Source organism: Dromiciops gliroides, chromosome 3 (genome assembly GCF_019393635.1).
Source record: "Dromiciops gliroides isolate mDroGli1 chromosome 3, mDroGli1.pri, whole genome shotgun sequence".
In the NCBI taxonomy this organism is placed as follows: Eukaryota; Metazoa; Chordata; class Mammalia; order Microbiotheria; family Microbiotheriidae; genus Dromiciops; species Dromiciops gliroides.
In genome coordinates, this window is record NC_057863.1 from 11746848 (window position 1) to 11770057 (window position 23210).

Consider the following 23210-nt stretch of genomic DNA (forward strand, 5'->3'; position numbering starts at 1 on the left):
CTCTTCACTCTTAGGAGCTCAGTAAGGAGTTCCCAGGAACACACGTCGTAGAGTCCAAAGAGACTGAAGACATTAACTAGCCCAGCCTTCCAGTTCAGACAGACTATTTATTTAAATGCTGAACATCATCAACAACCCACCTCGCGCCTTCGTGGTTTTACATTCACGTTGGTCAATTTCCATGCAGAAAGTTTTCCCTCTGGTCCCCACCTCTAAGTCAGAGTCCGCTGTCCATTCGTTGGCACAGGAAGGTCATTGAGCAGCGTGTAGCTTGGCTTCTGATGCTGGCTTATTTTCCTTCTGTCTCATGTCAGAAATGGTGCCCCCACTTTCTTCACAATCCTCATCCTTTTCAGAATGGGGTTCCCTGGCATTTGATGTGCCAACATCATTTACTGAGACATAAATTGGACATTTAGGCTGTTTCCTCTCATCGTTTTCCCCCCTCCCTGCCATGAACGTCTGAACAGATAGCACCTTGTCTTGTTTTGGGAAGTACTTTCAGGATGTATTCAGTTGTCAACTTAGGATCCAATTTTATTGAATCGCCATATGTGTCCCAAACCAGTGGGTTGTTTTTTTTTTTGTTTTTGTTTTTTTAAACCTGTGATTCCATTGGTATATGGAACTCCTTTAGTGAGAAAACTTCCTCCACCAGCACCGATAAGGACCTTTCTAAAACTCAGTTTTAGGGCTTTCTAATCTGGAGTATTCAAACCTTGTTTTAGGCTGATTCTCCCTAACCAGCTGAGGCTGGAAGTGCTTAGAGGCCATCACCGCTCTGATCAGCAGGAGAGCTCTGACTTGCTGTTTCTGATCTCAGCCTGTGTGTCCCTCCTCAGGCAGCCTGTAGGATCTTTGTCCCTCTCCTGCACCTCCCCTCCATCAACCATATCAGTGCCAAACTTAGTGAGAAGACTGGGTTGGCTTAGCCCACTGCAACTCAGGACACCTGAGCCTCGGCTTCCCCAGGAGCAGGGATTCCCGGCATGCTTCACCACTGCTGGCTAGTGAACTTTTAAAACATAATTTTGATTGCTATATTTCAGAATAATCAATTTCCTATGGAAACATATTTTTTGTCTGAAACATGATTCTGAGAAGAATTCCAGAAGCTTCAGCAGACCGATGCCAGAGGGCTCCAGGACACAAAACGTTGAAGAATCCCCATCTTAAAGTGTCAGCTGGGTCCTCTAGAGGCTGTGTTCTTCCCAGGGTCACATAGCGTTCATTCATCAGAGGCCAACGAGCTCCGGTCGTCTCGACACTGAGACAAACTCTCGATCCACTAAGTCGTGGCACTTCTAAACTTAAACTAGTTTTCGATGACACCTTACTTTTGAACATAAACACACACACCACACAACCCCCAGAACAAACCTCAGTCAGCACAAACAGCACAAACAGCGTCTAATCATGACATTATGAAAAACAAAGTCCATTGAGGGGATGAGTACAAATTCGGAAGGTGTCGCAGGAGGATTTGGGGAAGGGAATGTCAATTAGTTGGTTGGTCAATGAGCAATTATTAAATACCTTCTGTGTGCCAGGCTAAAGCATTGGGAGGGGGAGGGGGAAAGAAAGGCAAAAAACAGTTCCTGCCCTAAAGAAGTTCACATTCAAGTGGGAAGAAAAGGGTAGAAAGCACTGGCCCTGGATTCAGGAGGACCTGAGTTCAAATCCAGCCTCAGACACTTGACACTTACTAGCTGTGTGACCCTGGGCAAGTCACTTAACCTTGTTTACTTCTGTTTCCTCATCTGTAAAATGAGCTGGAGAAGGACATGGCAAACTACTTCAGTATCTTTGCCAAGAGAGTCTCAAATCTACGAGTCAGACATGGCTAAAGTGACACAACAACCACTATGTGTGCCTAAGAGCTGGGGGGTAAAAATAGAAGAGTGGGGGTGGTCCCTGCTCTCAGGGGGCTTCCGTTAGAATGGGGGAGACAGCTTCAAATCAAAAGGATAGGTCACATGGTCCCTAGGGTGCAAGGACAAAAGAAACGGTCATACTTCATTATGAACCCCCGCCCCCAGGAGTCTGGTGAAGACTGAACATTTTCTCAGAATCATGTCTTTACATATATGAAATAAACTACACAGGACTGTTAGAGGAGACCAATTCTATGAAAATAGTTAGCATTTTTTAAAAGTTCAAAGACCCCAAGTCAGAGAACACTTGGCTTTATTCTGATCCCTTCATTTTCCATAGGAGGAAACTGAGGCCCATGGGGGGATGGCCCTCATGGTCACAAGGTTGGGATTTGAACCCAGCTCTTCTCTTCTCAGTTCCTTCCTGGGCACAACGAGGGGGTTGGGCTTTGTGTTCTCTAAGCTCTTTCTTGGCTCTAAATTGTGACCTGATGATCCACTAGGCAAAGGCCCTCTTTTGATGGGGGGACTCCCATTCCAAACTGTCAGTTCCTGGGCCAAGCTGGGCCAGGTGGTCTCAGAGATCTTGGCTCCCTTGCAGCTTCATTGATTCGATTCTAGTTGACAAACTTTTAGTCTAAGTTTTTATTGACTCTCCAGAGGTGCCTCAAAGTAGTTTTCAGAAAGTTAAGGAAACGTGAGGATAGATCAGGAGGATGGCTCACCATGGACCCCTTTTTGTGTGTGGGTTCTCTCTCTCCCCCAATTCCCTGATGACATCCTATACTCTCCATCTCCTCTTGGTATAGTCTAAGCCTGGCTAGACCACGAGGACTGCAGGGAGTATCCCTGGGAGGCATCCCCAGTGCCCCCAAGGCATGTCCTGCCTTTTTGGGACAGGAGAGGACAGAAGAGGACAGGACAGGACAGGACAAGACAGGAGAAGATAGGAGAGGACAGGAGAGGACAGGAGAGGACAGAAGAGGACAGGACAGGACAAGACAGGAGAAGATAGGAGAGGACAGGGGAGGACAGGAGAGGACAGGAGAGGACAGGGGAGGACAGGAGAAGACAGGAGAGGACAGGAGAGGAGAGGACAGGAGAAGACAGAGAAGGACAGGAGTCACAGCTTTCTTCCTGTGTCCGTCTGTCTGTCTGATCCATTTGCCTACTCCCTTGGGGAAAGGGGGTAGGGACAGGTGAACTGACCTGGATCACAGCTTCCAGCTTCAGCCTGGGCCTCTCGTCTCCAAGGTCACCTGGATCGCTGGCCTCGGCACTCATGACACAGACCTCAAAGGGGAAGTGCCACAAGGGAAGCTCTGGGCCAACCCGGCTCCCTCCTGAAGTCCCGCCAGGGGCTTGCTCGGTATCGAGAGCAGGGGAGATTCAGGTGAGTGGGGCGGGCCGTTTCGGATACTGCAGTTCCCGGATGCCACCAGAAGATTCTGCAGGCTGAGGAGCCCCAGCTCGGTGTTGGGACTGGCTGACCCGCCCCTCTGACATCTAGTCCTGGCTCACCTGCCGTTTGCAGAAAAACGGCTGGGACCTGTCCAGGGGAGTGGAGCAGGGAGCAAGCTTCCACTGGCCTTAGCTGGTTGCTGTGGAAACCCAGGACGCTGAGGGCCTGGGGTCGCCCTGGAAACAAGAATGCCAGCGCCCTGTTGCCATGGGGACTGTGGAATGCTGCTGGGTGAGGGCTGTCTCCTGGAGACCTTGGACGCCTCAGCTAAAGCCTCTGAGCCTGGGAGGGTCAAGGACAGAGCATCCTCGCCAGGAACACGGGGGTCCAGGGCCTGGCCATGTGTATAGGGGCCTCCGAGTTGGCCCCCTGGGTGAGGCCAATGGGCTGCCCAGCCCGAGACTTGAGGTCCCCAAGGGATACCTTGTGGGTGAGTGTGACCAGTCAACAGCTCCCTGAGGTTTGGTATAGTGAGGTGGCCCCAGGGGTCCTCACTTCCCGAGAATCATCCAGGATCCTAGGGATGCCCTGGCCAGAAGTAGTTTCCCTAAATAATTTAGACACAGATTTCTTTTGCTCTGGAAAGAATCTTAGATATCATTGAATTCACTGAGACCAAAGGCAAGGCAGCTAAAGTAACTCAGCAGGGGTCAGAGCTGGGACCTGGGGCAGGCAGCCTGGATCCCAGCTCAGGTGTGATCTAACATTCCGGGACGTCACAGAAACATGCCCAGAACAGAGATCCCTTTTGGGAGAGGGAGCAGGGAATGGGGAAGAAAGAGACAGGTTTTAGAGGTAAAAAGACTTGGAATCTAGTCCTGCCCTTGACCCATAGTGACTGTGTGACCTTGGTCCAGTCACTTAAACACCCAGTGTCCCAGGAAACTCACTAACCATGCAAATCTGCATGGGTGGGGGCACTTCCATTCCAGGGAATTCACTCCACTGATGAAATCATAGCTCTAGAAAAAAAAAATGAACAAAAATCACTTGTGAGATGAACGGGATCCACAACCTCACTCTAGACCTAGCCAAGTCTTCTTTTGATGTATTCTCTTTGCATGGAGGGGATCCCGAGTTCCCAAAAGTGGAGAGGCAGGAGCACAAGCTTTGGTGAATTCTATGGAGCTTGACAAACATGGAGTCTGAGCTAAGGGATGGATGGTTGTCTGGGGGCAGCCTGGCTAAGTGCTGGCAGTTGGAAGCAGAGAAATGGACATTTCAAGTACTTCCAATCTTGGAGACCACTACTGAGTGTCAAAAGGGTAGCTTTCTGCTCTGGTAGAAGGGATACCCACCCTGGGAAACTTAAAGGTTCCAAAGTACTGGAAAGCTTACAAAGTCTGCTTGATCATTCACTTTAGTTCCTGGAGGGGAGAAGACCAAGGATGTAGAGAATGGAGATCTCTTTCCATCCTTTAGTCCCCCCATCAGCTCCTATGTAATGCAGATTACACACACACACACACACACACACACACACACACACACACACACACACACACACACACACACACACCCTGTATCTATCTCTATATCTATCCCAAGTATCTGTCCTGAGGTTTAGTCTCACAGGGTACTCCAGCAGCCTCTTGGATCTCCCAAACTGTACATCCCATAGGCATCTCAAACTCAATGTGTCTAAGACTGAACTCATGAGCCATCCTCCCCAAACCTGATTCCCTTGGAACTTCCCTGTTACCTTTTTTATCATAAAAGTATTTTATTATTTTCCAGTTACACGTAAAGATAATTTTTAACATTTGTTTTCATAAGATTTTCAGTTCCAAAATTTTCTCTCCCCCTCCCTTCTCCCCAGCCCCTGCAAGATGGAAAGCAATCTGATATAGGTTGTATATGTACAATCACATTAAACATATTTATGCATTAATCATGTTGTGAAAGAAGAATCAGAGCACAAGGGAAAAACCTTTAAAAAAACCAGCCCCCAAAGTAGAAATAGTATGGTTCAATCTGCATTCAGAACATTTTCCATCATAAGTTCTTTGGAATTGTCTTGGGTCATTGCACTGCTGAGAAGAACCAAGTCTATCACAGTTGTTCATCACACAATGTTGCTGTCACTATGTACAATGTCCTCCTGGTTCTGCTCACTTCACTCAGCATCTGTCTACTTAAGTCCTTCCAGGTGTCTCTGAACTCCTCCTGCTTATCGTATTCCATTACATTCATATACCACGACTTGTTCAGCCATTGCCACCACAAAGAGAGCTGCTAGAAATATTTTTGTACACGTGGGTCCTTTTCCCTTTTTTAGAATCTTTTTGGGATACAGACCTAGTAGTGGTATTACCGGGTCAAAGGCTATGAACAGTCCCATAGCCCTTTGGGCATTTCCCTGCTACTTTTGAGGGCGCTATCTCTCTTCCAGTCACCCAAGCTCACAACCTCAGGGTCACACTGACACCTCACTCTCACTTGCTTCACATATCCAGTCTATTGCCAAATCTCACCATTTCCACCTCCACGACATCTCTCATGTCCACTTCTTTCTCTCCACAAACAGTTGCTGGCCTGGGTCAGGCACTCCTGTCCTCATGCTTGGACCATTCCAACAGTCTGCTGGTTGGTGTCTCTCCCTCAGCTGTCTCTACCTCAATCCTGTAAGGGGCTAAAATTCTAACTAGTCTGTCTAAAATATCTGAGTGGTCACCAATAAATTATAAGCTTTAGCAAGAGTTAGACTTTTAAGCATTTATTAAGGAGAATAAGAATTTGGTAAAGAGAGAAAGGCCTAGATTCATCTATTTATTGAAGGGAGAGAGCATTCCTAGCTCCGCTCTCAACCAGAGTCCTGATGAAAGGGAGTGAGAGCGCCAGCCTCGCCCCCTCTTCCTCCCACAAGCAAACATCACTTCCTGAGGCCAAAGAGCGGCATGTCTTGCCTTCAGACACCTTCTCCTCATGGCGGAGCGTCCTATAGTAAGTCTGCAGCAGGTGGCGTCATTCCAATCGTTACAATCCTCTCCCAGCTCTGCTGCTGACTCTCCAGGCCTTGCCACCATGCCCTTGCATGAATGCCTTCCCTCTGCCCCCTTTCCACCTACCTCTTATGCCTCTTCCCCATTAGACTATAAGCTCCTTGAGGACAGAGACTATCTTTTTGCTTATATTCGGTGCTTAGCATGGTGACTGATACATAGTAAACTCTTAATAGAGATGTTGAGGACTATAATCTATCCTTTGTTCAATGCAGGTCTCATTCTGTCAGTCCCTACTCAAGTAGCTCCAGCAATTCCCTGTTATTACCTGGAGGATCAGATATAAAGTTCTCTCTTTGTAGTTTTTAAAGCTCTTTATCCCCATCCCAAGTGCCATTTCACACAGTGGAGCAAGGAGTGGGGAAGGCTTGGGTTTCAATCTTAACTTCACCTCTTCCTGACTTTGTGACTCTGGACAAGTCATTTAACTCACTACTCTATCCTACCATGGTCAGATGACAGTCCTGACTATTACATTTTAGGAAGGGTACCTGATGAGGGTGACCGGGGGAGGGAGGGTTCTGAGCTCAAGCCATGTGAGGAGCAGGTGCTGTGGAGCCTTAGCCTAGCCTGGAGAAGACCCCAGGAGGACATGGCTGCCACCTTCAAGGATCTAGCAGATGGCTTTGTGGGAAGAGAGGAGAAGTGAAGTGAAGGAACAAACCCTTTCTAATAATTAGTGATCCCAGGGGGAAGTTGGCCACCCCGAGAACGGGCAATTTGGACTGAGCCTCTGTGGCTCCTTGCTAGAGAGGGGATCCTTGTCTGCGGGGTGGGGAGAGAGCTGGACTGGGTGGCCACCAAAGTCCCCTCTGGTTCTGATAGTCTATGATTCTATCACAGTTGGAAACGCAGCCTCAGTCACAATATCTGACATTTACACATCCTTCTTACTCCTCATCTTTTTCTCACAGATCATTACTGTATTAAGGAGATGGAACAAACATTCTTGTGTGTGTGTGTGTGTGTGTGTGTGTCTCCAAAAGGGAGCTCATTACCTTTGATTGGTTTTTACATTATTTTTTAAATGGCATATTATTTTTCAAATTACATGTTAAAATTCTAACATTCATTTTTTCATGAATACTATTTTATTTTTTCCAATTATATGTAAAGATAATTTTCAGCATTCATTTTTATAAGATTTTGAGTTTAAAATTATTTTCTCCCTTCCTCCCTCCCATCCCCCCTCTTCAAGATGGCAAGCGATCTGATATAGGCTATGCATGTGCAATCATGTAGAACATATTTCCACATTAGTCATACCATTCTTTTTAAAATAATAAATATTTTTATTTATAGTTTTGAGTTCCAATGTTTATCCCTCCTTTCCTTCCTCCCTTTCCCCCTTCCCAAGATAGCAAGAAACTTGATATTGGTTATATATGGGCAATAATGCAAAACATATCTCCACATTAGTTATGTGGAGCAAATATCCTTGCATCCAGTTTTATAGCTAAGAAAATTAAGATTCAGGGAGGGAAACCTGAGACATGAATCTAAATCAACCAACCAATCAATCAATAAACATTTATTAAGCACCATTTGCTAGCATGGATGCATATATAATATAAAACTAATATTTTGAACATGACATTTTTGGAGTGGAAGGGAAGCCTGTATCTGATTCTGGGAGCACAGAGCTCCTTTCTAGAACCAATTCTGTAAGGAGGTCTCAATACCGGATAGCAGGTGTGGTTGGCGTGAGTGAGAAAAGGATGCTCAGCAAGGACTGAGCACAATACAATCCTTCAGCAGCTAACAGCAGCTGGCTGACCTCTGGTTTTCGGTCTTCCTTGACCCCTCTGGCTTATTTTGACCCCACATTTTGCTTTCAGCTGCCCTGTTATGTTCTCCGGCTCCTGCATATCAGACCCAATCTGCACCTCTGGATTCCGGCTTTTGCTGTCTTCTTTGGCGTGGCGACGATGCCTTTCTCTACAACTCCATGGGTTGGCTTTTTTCCCCGACTCCAACCACTGTATTGCTTCTCTCCTTTGATGGTTCTGACACCCTGTATCCTTCCTTCATTTAATGCCCAGGGTCCTCTTCTCTATGGACACCTGCATGATTCATCCTTTCCGGATGGAATCTGATACCAGAAGCCACTGTTGTTGACTAGAAGAAAAGGCACCAATGCTGGGGACTAAAATTTGGTCTGGGTCTATAAAATGCAATTGTTTTCTAACAAAAATGTATGATTTAACCCCAAATTAAAATATAAGGACATAAGAATGTTCATGAGTATCTGAGTTCTTTGAGTCAGTCCTCTGGAAGACAGCATTCCCCAGATATCTGCAGGCTTGTAGCACTGATTCCTCTCCTTTCCAACTTCCTAGGCTAGAATACAGATCCATGATGGAGTGGAAAATGCACTGGAGTATTTAAAGTTAAGGGACTTAGGTTCAAATCTCAACTTTACTGATTACTAGCTGTGTGACCTTGGAGAAGTAATTTCCTTTCTCTGGTCTTCATCCCTCCCATCCTCAGCTTTAAATCCTAAATTTAGGATCCATGATTCTAATTGGGTGAGTTTGGGTATGTGGTTTCCATTCTCTGAATCGGATCATGAAATCAGAAGTTGGTTCAGATGGCTTCTAAGATCTCTCCCAGCTCTCATTCTATTATTCTATGATAGACAAGTTGGGAAAAAGTCCTGGCTGTGCCCTGGAGTTATCAGGCTGAGGACAGGAGAATGGGCAGATTTGAAAGTCACTGGAGGGATTGTCTAGTTCATTCTGTGCAAGTGAAGAAACCGAGGCTCTCCTAGGATGCTCCAGGAACGATTGAAGGGGTCGCTTGCTCTAACACATTCTGGACCATTTTCATGTTGTCCTTTGGACCGGCAAGAAGAAGAGGGGAATAGATTTGGGGTAAGTGCTTGGAAAATTGGCAGAGGGCCTGAGTACTTGTCCTAGTTCCATGATTTATAGACTGAGTGAGCCTCAGTTTCCTCATCTGTAAAATGAGCTGGAGAAGGACATGGCAAAACACTCCAGGATCTCTGCCAAGAAAAACCCAAATGGGGTCACCAAGAGTCAGACACAACTGAACTACGACAACGGGACACCCTGGGGCAGCAGATTCCTAGCCCTGATGCCAGAGATGGATGCCCATGGGCACAGGCTCCTGAGCTGCATGATTCAGGTGACAAAGCCACCCCAGGCAGTCTCCCAGTAGTTAACTTTGGCCCCTGCAGAATGGGTGGCATAGGGAAAGGGTGGTACCCAAGGGACTTTTGCAGAGACTTAACAAATGGCCTATCTTGATATCTGATCAGGCAGAGGTGATTCATGTCCATGACTGTGGTCATCATAAAGATCAAATGAGATAACCAGATAGCACTTCACAACCCTCGGAGTGCTATCTAAATGGTAGTTTCTATTATTCTCATTTTAAAAGAGGAGGAAGCAGGGAGGACATTCCAGGCAGGGGCACAACCTGTGAAAAACCCAAAAGTGGGACATGGAAATCTATGTATAGGGAGCAGCACATCAGCCAATCTGGCCAGAAACGAGAGCGGGAAAGGAACGTGTTGGGAGCTTTTTATTTCAGGGCTCAGAGAAATCCATTGAGATGCTCTTTTCCTCCTTTGAACACACTTGCACCCCCCACTTGTCCCTAGAAGTCATAGTTTAGAGACTATTAGGATTGAGGGGCTCCTTGGAGCTCATTTTACAGATGAGGAAACTGAGGAAGAGGGAGGCTGAGGGCTTTACTCAGGATCACACAGCCAGTCAGTGTATGAGGCAGGATCACAGAAAGATTGATCTAGAGACTAGAAGGGGTCTCAGAGACTACCTGCTCTCATCTTACCAATGAAGAAACTGAGGTCCAGAGAGGGAAAGGGTTTGGCCCAAGGGCACACAAGAAGTCAGTGATGAAGCAGAGACAAAAACCTAGATAAATCCAGAAGTGGACCATGTTCCCTTTAGAGAGTTGTCTGGCCTTTCTCAGCTCACATCTTTTTACCCTCCCTGGAGTTTACCAATGACAGTTTTTGCCTCCTGCTTGACCCTTCCAGAGGCTGCTGGGAGTCCAGTGCTCTCTCCATTATGATCCACTTCCAGTGGTACACAGGGAGAGATTGTGCCCCATCTAAGCACTGAGGTAACTGATATTCTGTAGCTTTCGTCCACATCATCTCCCTGGGGGAAGTGTACCTGATAGTCTCACCCTCTCAGTCTAACTGGCTAGGGGACTCTGGGCAAGTCTGGGCACCTCTCTCAGGCTCAGTTTCCAGATCCCAGTAATGACACTTACACTACCTCCCCCACAGGTTCATTTGAGGAAAGCTCTTGCAAATGTCCCTATTATCACTCTCATTTTACAGAAGAGGAAACAGAGGCTCAGTTGAGATGAAGGGACTGGCCTAGGGTCACACAGCTAGGCATCATGACAACTCAAGTAAGTGTCAGGAGTCGAATCCAAGTTTTCCTGACTCCAGATGCAGTGTTCTGCCTTCTACAGGATACTTCCTCTCTGGGATTTGACGCCCCCCCCCCCAAGCTTTGTTCTTCGCTTTGGAGATAGTGGTTTTAGATGTAAGCTATCATCACCTTTAACACTTTCATCAATCACCCAGTGAGCTTTTATTAAGTGCTGACTATATACCCAGTATTATACTAGGCGCTGAGATGTAGGGACAGGAATAGTAGCCGAATTTGTGATATCATTCCTATAGGGAATGTCCAGAGGAAACTCTTAGGCACTGAGGATACAAAGGGGAAACAATAAAGTCTCTGTCCTTGAGGAGTTTATGCAGAGATCCTAGAGCTGCCCCAGTCCAAGCCCGAGGAAGCTAAGGTCCAGAGAAAGGAGGGACCTTCATGCACACAAAAAACCTCCCTTCCAGAACCCAAGTGATTCGGGCTCTCGACTTTCCCTTCCCCTTTGTTTCTTTATCTGTCTCAGGCTCTTTCTGTCTCTGTCTCTCTGTCTGTGTTTGCATCTGTCTGTCTATCTCTCTTTCTCTTTGTTTTTTGTTTTTTTTGGGGGTTTTTTGCGGGGCAATGGGGGTTAAGTGACTTGCCCAGGGTCACACAGCTAGTAAGTGTCAAGTGCCTGAGGCTGGATTTGAACTCAGGTACTCCTGAATCCAGGGCCAGTGCTCTATCCACTGTGCCACCTAGCTGCCCCTTTCTGTCTCTTTGTGCATGCACCTCTCTGTCTCTGTCTCTCTTCTGTCTCTATGTATTTCTTTCTCTCTGTCTGGGTCTGCAGAAATCTGTCCATTTTTCTCTCTCTGTCTCTGTTTCTTTCCTTCTGTCGCTATATCTCTCCATGTATTGCTCTCTCTCTGTCTCTGTCCTCTCTCTTTCTGTGTCTGTGCATCTGTCTCTCTCTGAGGCTGTATCTCTATCATTCAGTCTCAGATTGACCCTGTGGAAATATCTTTGACAGCTGAGTCAAGCTTTGTGATTCAGGAGCAAGGCAGATGTCTATCTGTCCTGTCTGAGGCTGGCTCCAAAGGCTGGGTGATTTAGGACAGAACCAAGCAATAAAGGTGAGGAAACACCCACTCCCTCCCCCCCACCCCCCACCCTCACCCTCATCTTCTGTTTCCAGATCTGAGCTACTATTTAGATCTGAACAAAGGCAACATGGGTTGGGAGAGCTGTCCTCACACCCTTTCTCTGGATTTGATCAGTTACTGGCTTAGCCCCAAAGACCTTTCAGGCTGGTATTGAAATCTTAGAATCAGAAGATTCCAGCAGGACCTGGAGACAGCAGTCAGAGCAGACCTTCTTTTCCTAAGCCTGATTCTGTGACATTTTCTGAGAATTTAATTTGACAAACATTTATTCCAGGTCAATTATAAACAAGCTCTAAATAGGCAACTCTCTAAAAGTTCAAGGGGCAGCAAGGTGGCTCGACAGAGCCCTGGGATTGGAATCAGACTTATCTTCCTGAGCTCAAATCCAGCCTCAGACAGTTACTAGCTGTGTGACTGACTATGGGCAAGTCATTTAACCCCTAGTTGCTTCAGTTCCTCATCTGTAAATGGAGACAGACTGGAGAAGGAAATGGCAAATTACTCCTGTGTATTTTGCTAAGAAAATCCCAGGGACAAAAGTCCATGAGGACATGAAGAGCCAGACAGAACTGAACAACAGCAACAACACTGTCTTAGGCACAAATGCAAAGACTGAATGATCCCTACTCACAAGTACATACCAATGACAAACACAAATAGGTACAAGTTAGCTGGGGAATCAGGAAGGCCTTCAGGTAGGTACCACATCTTAAAGGAAGAGAGCTATGCTGTGAGTCTGTAGTAAGGAGGAACTGCATACCAGGCATGATCAGCATCCAGGGCAAAAGTGTGGAGACGGAATATTTTGTGTGAAGAACAGAAAGAAGGACCGTTTGTCTGGATTGCAGTGAGAGATGGGGAGTAATGTCCAATAAAGATTGAAAGTGAGTTTGAGCCAGGTTGTGAAGGAATTAAAGAGCTAAACATTTATATTCAATTCTAGAGGCAAGAGATTCTAGGCAACTGGAGCAGAATGAGCAGGGACAGACATGGTCAGATTTTCATTTAAGGAAAGTTGATTTGGCGGCAGCAGGGATTACAGTGGATTGGAGTGGTGAGATACTTGAGGGAGAGTGGTGAGGAAGCCATGAGCTAATATGGCAGCTGTGTGGATGTAGAAACAGGGTCAGATGTGAGAGGTGTCATGGAGGGGGAAATGACAAGATCTGGTAATTGATCTGATATGGGGTGGGGAGGGAGAGTGAGGAGCCAAATATAATGATGAGTTAGTAGACCTGGGAGACGGGAAGGATGGTGGTGCCTTTGCAGAAATAGGGGAGGCTTTAGCGGGGAGGCAGAGAGAATGAGTTGAGTTTGGGACATGTATAGTATAAGATGACTCCAGGTCTTCTAGTTCTAGTTCTTCTAGGCAGAAGCTTCAGGAAGATGCTGGGAGAAGATAGTTCAACTCATGACGAAGTCAAGTTCAGATTGCAAAGGGTAGTGAATTGAGTGAGGGGAGGGGGAGTAGAAGCAACAAGTGTAGATAGCTTTTTCTAGGAGTTTGACTGAGAAGGGGAGGAGGAATATAGGATGACAGCTTGAAGGGATGGTAGAGTCTGGTGAATGTTTTCTTTTCTTTTCTTTTTAAGAATGGAAGAGAACAGTTGACCAAAAGAGACTGAAAATTTGGGGAGGGAGGAACAATTGAGCAGGTGACCTGCTGGAAAAGACAGGAGAGGGAGAGGGGAGTTCTGGAAAGCACTTGGGTGGACATGACTGGCCAATGGATGGCTCCCATTACAGAACCCCAATGATTGTCAGAAGGGAGAAACACCAGTGAGGAAGTCTTAGCCCAGCCTATGAGCCCCCAGGTGCTTCAGAATGCCTCCCTACGTGGTCTGCTAACAGAGGGTGAAATCAGCCTAGGGCCTCTCGTGACAAGGCACATTCTCCACCACATGGTCTGTGCTAATGTTGGGCATGAGGCATCCGGTGCGGGGAGAGCAAGGGCCCAGCCCCAGGACATCTGCCACCCCACCTCTAGAGAAGGGAAAAGAAAAGACAAAAGAGAAGGAGGAGGAACAGAAGAGAGGAAGCCCACGGGATGGATTTGGGGAAGGTCTTTGGTTTTGTTTCATCATGAACATTGATTTCAACTGAATCATTCAGGCCACAGCAGAGGAGGAAGCAAGATTGCTTAAGTTTTATGCCCAGGCTAATCAGTTAAAGGTGTGTCTACTTCCTGCTGTGGGGGTAATGAAACTTGGGCCTGGGGCTCAGGTGGAAGGAATGCAGGTGGGGTCAGAGGAGCAGCTCCTGTCTGGCAGAGCCTGGGCTAGGGCATGGACTGTGGTTGACCAAGGAAAGTCAGATGCTCACCTCCCCTTCCTTCTCTTGGCCTGGAAGTATTGTTGTTACCTTAATAATGCTATTAATGATATCACAATTGAGAATGGGAATAATAGCAATGTTTCTTGCTTCTTGTAAAGGAACCTTACCTACAAATAATCTCATTTGAGCTTTACAACAGTCCCGAGGGTGAGGAACTGCTATTAGGGTGCCAGCCCATCTGAGGCATAGGGACCCAGTCTATGGTTTGTTGGGAACTCCCAGGTGAAGACACCCTCTCCCCTATAGGTGAGAATCTTCTCTTGTACTTTCACCTCTGCTTCCAGACCTAACACGTTTCCATGACCCGCTCTGACTTCGGGAGTGCAAGCTGTTGGCAGGTCTAATAAGGTAGAAGGACTGAGCAGGTGCAGCTGAATGTCTGGCTCCCAAGAGTTTCCCTGCCTAGGGTAGAGTGGCCCATCAGCGACTGACCCAGGGAGATTTTTTGGCCACCGGAGCTCTCAAGGATGGGGCCGGGGGCTGTGTGGCTGAGGAGGGCACCTTTTGGACAGTACATTGATCACTGGACTTGGGTTCAGCTTATGCCTCACAGCCTTACTGGGGTAATACAAATTGTTCAATCCGCTGAAGCCTCAGTTGTGTTTATCTGTAAAATGGAGGGGTTGCACACAATGACCTCTGAGGTTCCTTCTAGCTCTAGACTTCTGATGCTGTGAGGTCAGTCCCCTGGGGGTTGCTGCTGTCCTGCTATTTTCAGGTGTCTGGCCAGTGACAACCATCCATTAACGAGCATCTATACAGGGCTAACCCTGCTGTTCAAATATAATCTGGAGGCAGTGATCGAGGTGACTTAGACTAAAATGGGTGTTTCTCATAATTAATTGGGTGACACACATGAAAGGAAACCCCGCCCCCCGCTTTTAGGTGGAGATTAAGAGGAATTGATCTAAACCACCCCAATTGATGTGGATGTCTTGACTTTCCACATATAGTTCAGTGGGTTACGTGGCTCAAGGGAGAAAGAACACCTGGCTTTGAGTTAGGAGGAGATCTGGATTCACATCCTACCTTTGACACTAGTTGTGTGACCCAGGCAAGTCCACCTCTGTGGGTGCTCTGCAGGAGGGCTAAAGCCAGAGGACGTGGGTTCAAGTCCAGCCTGGGGCCAGTCACAATCTCTCTGGGCTTCTGTACCCTCATCTGTGGGGTGGTTGCACTGGGCCATCGTCAAGGGCCCGTCTGGGTCTAAAGCTTGTTAAGCTAAGAATGGGTTCATTGGTTTGAAGCCCTGTCAGCCCCTAAGAATGCAGGTGTGCTGCTCAGAACTGGTCCTCCATTCGCTCTTTGGAAGGGGCTGAGCTTCCTGCCTTCCCCATCTTTGGGTGCGTCTTTCTTCTCCTGGCTCCATTCTTATCATTTATCCCTACCCCTCCCCTCTGGTGACCGGCAGGGCTGTAGTAATCACAGAGATTAGCCCTCTGCTTCATTTTGCTAGGCCAGACTAATTCCTGGGAGATCACAGGGGATGTGGAAGGTGGAGTCTGCTTCCATTTCTCCCATTTTTTTAGTGAGGCAATTGGGGTTAAGTGACTTGCCCAGGGTCACACAACTAGTAAGTGTTAAGTGTCTGAGGCTGGATTTGAACTCAGGTCCTCCTGACTCCAGGACCAGTGCTCTATCCACTGAGCCACCCAGCTGCCCCCCCCCCTTCTCCCATTTCTGTTTTTCCTTAGTACCTTTCTTTTGTCATCATCCCACCTTCCTGGACATCCTAGCAGATGAGCATTCAAATTCCATTTTCCTGTGAAACCTTTTAGGAGGACTTTGGACCTTCATGAAGGTGGTAGAGCTGGCTCAGCAAAGAGCTGAGGTATGAGAAGATTCCACATATCATGCGTGGTCTCAGCTAGAGGTCACTGTTTGACTCAAGGCATAGGGAAGCCCCCTTAAAGGACACTGAAGGATGCATAGGCATTCAGTGTGGGGTGGGATAAGAAGGCAGGGAGGGGGAGAGAGAGAAGGGGCTGTTCCAAGCATTCAGGATAAGGTGAGCTGCCACACGGACCCAGGATCATGTGGGCAATGGGGATTTGTGCATTTAGGCTGGAGGATGCACAGGGCAGCACAAGAAGCAAGACTGCACAGGGCCAGCTTGTGGAAGGCCTTGAATGCCAAGCTAAGAAGTCTGAATTCTATTTTGTGGGCATTAGGGAGCCATTAGCAAGCCCTCAGCAGAGGAATTATGAGCACAGGTGGTGGGGCCATGCATCATAGTATCATAGAATGGAAATTCTAGCTTAGAATCTTAGCAATCATCTAAGTCATTTTATAGTGGAAGAAACTGAGGCCCAAGTCATAATTAGCAGAACTGAAGCTTGAACCCAGGTCCTCTGACCCCATATCTGGGGCCCTGGCCATAGGGAAGATGACTGTGACAGTAGTGTGATGAGTGAGTCAGAGAGAGAGAGAGAGAGAGAGAGAGAGAGAGAGAGAGAGAGAGAGAGAGAGAGAGAGAGAGAGAGAAAATGGAAGCAGGGGTAACAGGTAGGAGCTCATGCAATGGGTCATGAGCATCTTCACGGAGGGGCAGCTGTGAGAATAGAGAGGGTGACATGCAAGTGGGAGGCTTTTCAGAGCTCAGGTCAGCAGGACTTGGGACTTGATTTTCTGTGAGAAATGAGAAAGGGAGAAGAATGACAGATGGGCAGTGTGGTGCAGTGGAGAGAGCACAGGTTTGGCATCTGAGGCCCTAGGTTCAAGCTCTTATTAGCCATGTGACCTGTAACAAATTACTTCACCATTCTGAGCCTCAATTTCCTCCTCCATAAAATAAGGGGGTTGAATTAAATGACCTCTTAGGTCTTAACTCTAAATCTGATTGAATGTGTTTAATAATAGTTATCACTGAGGTTTTGGATGGATAAATGGCTGTGCTACCAGACAGAAGAGTGAAGTCAGACATGGAGCCAGTTTGGGAAGTGGGAGGAAATTACCACCAGTAATATTTTCTGATAAAATTCTGACCTAAAATCTCTATAAGGAACTCCCCAATAGATAAATAGTCAAAAGATATGAACCGACAGTTCATACAAGTGTTTAGTGGCTCACCTCTGATGCTTACTAGCTGTGACCCTGGGCAAGTCATTGATCCACCTTCTTCCAGAAGACTTTCCCCATCTGTCTTAATTTTAGTGCCTTTTCTACATTGATCATTTCCCATTTGTCCTATCTGGATCTTGTTTGTATGATGCTTGAACATCTTGAGGGGAAGGACTGTCTTGTGCCTTTCTTTATATCCCCAGAACATAGTACAATGCTCCGGAACATAGTAGGTACTTAATAAATATTTACTGATGGACTTCCCATTGGATCTCTAAAACGAGGGTGTCAAACTCCTTGGTATCTGATGTTCCTTCCAGGTTAAGGTGCTATGAAAACCAATTGAAGAACTGTTCAAGCTCAAACAAGTGTGTACTCCCTAAGTTATGCATTTAGGGGCTTGACTGTGAAGCTATCAGCTTTAGATGGTGTGCACATCATGCATAATGGTGGTGAGATATTGAAATGATCCCCACCCCATGTCCCCACTCACCTTGTCACCACCACCAATGCCCCCATCGTCCTCATTGCTGTGCAGACTGACCCCCTACTTTAGAATCCTTGTACAGTGTGCCATGGCTTATTCAAAGGTCAGCTGAGCTCTGTCTGGCTCCTCAACTTGGATATTTCAGCTGTATTTAGGTGGTGTTGGAGTTTAAAAGTCTTGGCAAGGATCAAGCAGCACTAATTTTTTGTTTTAAGAAATCAGCATTTATTATCCAAGTTCAAGAACACGAGGGGGGAGATGGGGGAGGGGCACATTCAGAACAGTCAAAGAGGAGCCCTATGGGGGGCAGGGAGGAGCCAGGAGTTGGCTCCAGCCAGGGTTGATCCTGATGTCTAAGCCTTGGTCCAGGGCACATAACGAAGCACACGGTCGGGGCAGAGTTTTAGGGGAACATCAGGGGGCAGCCAGTCAAAGCAAAGGGGGGCTGGGACCCTCCAGGGGTCGGCCAGATGGCTTCCCTTTATGGAGTTGAAGCGCCCCAGCGCGATAGCCCCTCACAGTCATTCCTGGAGTCTGTCTTTGTGCTGGAGAAGCGTTCATCGCCTCTCTAACTTCTTGTAATTTGCTTCTAGTTTCTTTGAATATGCATCCAACTTGTAGGCTGCCTGCTCAAGAGCTGCTACTTGCTCCTCAATTAAAGTGATCTGATCCAGATAAGGCTGAAGTGAAGCAGCACTAATTTTTAATTCCCCATGAGTATGGCAGGGATGGGCTGAACTGGAAGACTAGGCAGATGCTGATATCACTGAAGATGCTGACAGTGACCTCTGGGACAGCAGGTGCTAGCAATACAGATGGGGAGAATGGAACTGTAACTAGGCCAGGGTGAATAGGACTCTGCTAGGGGAAGGGGAATGAATGAAATAATTGAAACCCAGAGAAATTATATGACTGGTCCAAGGCCATGTTAGTGAATGACAATCTGAGAGCCTCCCCCCCCCAAAGGTAGCTCCCTTAACTCTCTGCCCATCCCAGCTCCCCTAGTCTTATAGTCTTCCTAATATGCCATATTGTATCTTAAGAAACAGAGGCAAGGGTGTGGGGTGGACATGACTGATAACTGTTTAGATTGCCTTTGGGATTTTGAGAACACAGCAGGAATCCCAAATCTTTCTTGGTGCCTTTAAGATTAATTAGGGTAAAGGGGGCAGCTAAGTGGTGCAGTGGATAGAGCACCGGCCCTGGAATCAGGAGTACCTACCTGAGTTCAAATCCAGCCTCAGACACTTGACACTTACTAGCTGTGTGACCCTGGGCAAGTCACTTAACCCCAATTGCCTCACTAAAAAAAGAAAAAAAAAGGAATAAAAAAAAAAGATTAATTAGGGTAAAGAACAGCTCACTGGTTACTTCCCTTTCTTAAGGACTATATGGTATTGAAGAGACCACTGGGCAGGTGGGGGCAATCCAGTCTCTAATTTGAGCTCAGATGTTGTCTAGCTCTAGGACCATGGACAGTCCCTTCATAGAATCACTGAATGTTAGGGTCAGAAGGGATCTTAGCTCTGTCATCTAGTATAGGAATTCCTTCATGGGGTCCATGAAGAATGGGAAAAAGGACATCTTTATTTTTACCAACCTTTGGTTTACTTGGTAATCCCATGTTATTTATTTATTTATTTATTATTTTTTGCAGGGCAATGAGGGTTAAGTGACTTGCCCAGGGTCACACAGCTAGTAAGTGTCAAGTGTCTGAGGTCAGATTTGAACTCAGGCCCTCCTGACTCCAGGGCCAGTGCTTTATCCGCTGTGCCATCTAGCTGCTCCTATGTATTTTATTTTATGCAGTTAGGAAAGATGAAAGGAAGGAAGGAAACATTTATTATGCACCTACTATGTGCCAGGCACTGTGCTAAGTACTTTAAAACTATTACCTCGTTTGATCATCACAACAAACCTAGAGGTAGGTGTTGTTATTATCCCCATTTTAAAGTTGAGGAAACTGAGGTAAAAGATGTGTCTTGCCCAGGGTCACAAGGTACTAATTATCTTCTAAGGTCCTTTACAATTAAAACCCTATGATCCTTGGTGACCCCCAAGGTTTCTTCCAACTCTGACATTCTATGATTCCCTATTTGTAGGGAAGTCAACAATTCAAAGGTTTCCATGCCATTTAGCAAACAAGACAGAAGATATCTGCTCTCACGGCTGTGTTGTTACAACAACAGCAAATAGAATTAGTGATGTTGGCTGATATGGTAATGAAACTCATGTTATTGCAAAGATGTTAAGCCATCTTATGTTTCAAGACTTTCCAGTGCTAGTTTCCATTTCTGGAGCTGAGTACCAGGGCTCCGCGTCATGTCTGTGATTTGCTGATGAAAAGGCTGCTGTAGGGTGATGGCATTCTTTTCCAGATCTAAGTGGTTTAGAGTGGTTTGCCAGTAATCCAACTTGATGTAAGTGCTAATGCTAAGAAAGAAAAAGAAAGAAAGAAAGAAAGAAAGAAAGAAAGAAAGAAAGAAAGAAAGAAAGAAAGAAAGAAAGAAAGGAAGGAAGGAAGGAAGGAAGGAAGGAAGGAAGGAAGGAAGGAAGGAAGGAAGGAAGGAAGGAAGGAAGGAAGAAAGAAAAAAAAGAAAGAAAGAAAGAAAGAAAGAAAGAAAGAAAGAAAGAAAGAAAGAAAGAAAGTAAAGAGATTAAAAATCACAAAGAGAAAGTGCCCCAGGGCTTTTGTTGGGTAAGGAGTTCCTTCTAGTCTTCCCTGGGTAGTGTTTATTTCCCTTTGTTAATCCTTCCAAGCCTTTATTCTCCACTGACAACCTTCATCACTATTGTTATCCCTTTATGAAAATTCCATCATGAAACTGTTCTTTGGGCCATTGTTTAGCAGGATCAATGTTTAGAAGGAATGGAGGATGCTCTGCCTGAAATGAGAAGAGGGAATAGAGAGGGCTTGAATGTTATCTTCAAGAGTATAAATGGCCATCACATAAAAGAAGGATTAAGTTTGTAGTCCAGTTTAGACTTGATGACTGGACAAAGTGGCTAACAATGAACCCGGTTCCTCAGTGCCTGGGGAAGTGGTGATTTCTCCCTCCTTGGGGGTCTTCAAGCTAGAGGACCACTTGTTGGGTTGTTAGAGTGGGGGTTACTTTTGTGGATGGGTTGGACTGGTGGGCTACCAGTCTAGACTGGACTGGACTAGACTGCCTAGACTGGACCATCCAGAACCAGATTAAGAGGTACTTGGGAAATATTTAACAAAATAAATAAAAATACAGTAAAGCATAGATAACATTTTAAAACTAAGTCAATATGTGGCCAGCAGAGATCCTTAGGTCAGTTTCTGTTTGACAACATTGGCCTAGATGCTCCCCTCTCGCTCATACATAGTAGGTGTTTATTAAGTGTCTGCTACATGGAGAGGCATTAGGAATTGGGAATAAGCCCCTTGAATTCACATCCTCTGTCTGCCTTCCCATTAGCCGTGTGAGCTTGGGCAAGCCTCAGTTTCCCCCTCTGTCAGATGTGGTATTTGCATTAGATAGTCCCTAAGGTCTGTTCCAGCTTTAACCGTCTTGAAACAGGAATGGAAACAGAGAGACATTCTCTGGACCAGCCTCCTGCCTTCTGGCCAGGAAGATGTTGTTTGTGAGAATCTTCAAAGGTTCCGAACCAAACTGAACAGACAAAGAAAACAATGGGTTTGGCTTCCACCATGGAGTACTGAATCATACATCCTGGGAAGAGGACTTTAGGTGGAGACTCCACCTCAGGCCCCGGGAAGCAGAGATTTCCCATGAGGGGAGTGCCCTGCGTGTGCTAGCTCTCATGCCTTCCTGGAGGAACACCTGTGAGAGAGGAAATAAACCAGTGGCTTCCTGACATTTATAAATCCTCACACTCCAGGGCTTGAAGCCAAGCAGGACAAAGGGTCAGGTTTGGGCTCCCACACCTGTTCAGACTAAAGTCGAGCCCTGGATGTCTCCCCTGACTGGGCAGGTGGGCGGGTGGGGGAGGTTAACCTGCAGGTGCAAAAGTGGGGCAGGGCTGAGGCTTTCCTCTGTCTTCTTTTCAGCTGTGACAAGCCAGGAAACTGTTGGAGGTGCTTGCAGCTTTTGACTCCCAGCAGCAGCCTGTCTATTGGAGGAGGTTAATGCTGTTCATAAGCTGATAAAGTGGGATGAGTTCTAACCTCTCTCATCCTGGAGAGAGACAGCCCTCCATTAAGAAATGGAGGGAATTTCTAGATATGATGAGGCGAATGCACAAGATAATTTAAGAAAATGTCAGGTGGAATTTGAATCCACCAAGTCAAGTCTCCATCTGCTGTTCTAGTCACCAAAGAGAAATGTAACGAGGGTGAAACAAGTGAGGTCCTCTAACTGGGCACAGAAAGAACATTCATTTACTATGCCCTGATGTTAGAATAAGAGGGCTGAAGTGGACAAAGGGTTTGACCGGGAGTCAGGAAGAGCTGAGTTCAAATCCATCCTCAACCAATAACTATCTGTGTGGCCCTAAGCAAGTCACTTAAGCCCTGTCTGCCTCAGTTTCTTCCTCTGTAAAATGAGGATATCAGCACCTCCCAGGGTGGTTGTAAGGATCATATGAGAGAACTTTTATAAAGCTCTTTGCAAACTTTAAGTGGCTGTATTAATCCTAGCTATTGCCCAGGACACAACATTAGTTAGTGCTACCAAATGAGATCATTTAAGAGAGCGTCAGGGGGCAGCAAGGTGGCGAAGTGGGTAAAGCACTGGCCCCGGATTCAGGAGTACCTGAGTTCAAATCCAGCCTCAGACACTTGACACCTAGTAGCTGTGTGACTCTGGGCAAGTCACTTAACCCCCACTGCTCTGCAAATAAAAAGAGAGGGTCAAATGAAGAGAACATAGGGCTGAAGTCAACAGTCTTGACCTGCATAAAGATCAAGGTCATGGGCTTGGAGTGTGACCTTGAGCGAGTTCCAGAATAATGAAAAGGATGACAGCTGGGATTTCTATAGTCTTTTAAGATTTGCAGAGCACTTTACAACCATGGTCTCATTTGATCCTCACAACAGCACCAGGAAGGAGGTGCTATTGTTATCTTCGGTTTACAGATGGGGAAACTGAGGCAGACAGAGGTGAGTGACTTCCCTAGAGTCACACAGCTACTAAATGTCTGAGGCTGGATTCAAATTCAACTTCCTAGTGGAGGTGGGTCCAGCATTCTGTCCAGCACACCACCCAGCTCCTCTCTGTGCCTTAGTTTTTTTCATCTAGAGAATGGGAATTATGCAGTACTTCTTTCTACCTGCCTTGCAGCAATGCCGGTCAGAATAGTGATGTCACATCTATAGGACGTTTAGAACACCTCTGTTCTGGGTCAAGTCCAATTTTTACTGTGATTACCATCATGTTTAAAGAGGAAGAAGATAATTATACTTGTTACTATTCTGTAGATTGTATAGAGGATGAACAGAACTCTGGAAATTAAATAAATCCTTCAG

The 23210-nt window shown here is 46.4% G+C and overlaps 1 protein-coding gene across 1 annotated transcript in view; it reads right to left on the reverse strand.

Moving 5' to 3' along the window:
* CROCC2 (ciliary rootlet coiled-coil, rootletin family member 2) overlaps positions 1–3168 on the reverse strand; it is a 163324-nt gene extending 160156 nt beyond the window's left edge. The window contains exon 1 of the mRNA XM_043997894.1: positions 3084–3168. Coding sequence (XP_043853829.1) covers positions 3084–3158 — 75 coding nt within the window. The 5' untranslated portion in view covers positions 3159–3168. The remainder of the gene's footprint in view (positions 1–3083) is intronic.
* Positions 3169–23210: the final 20042 nt, after the last annotated feature.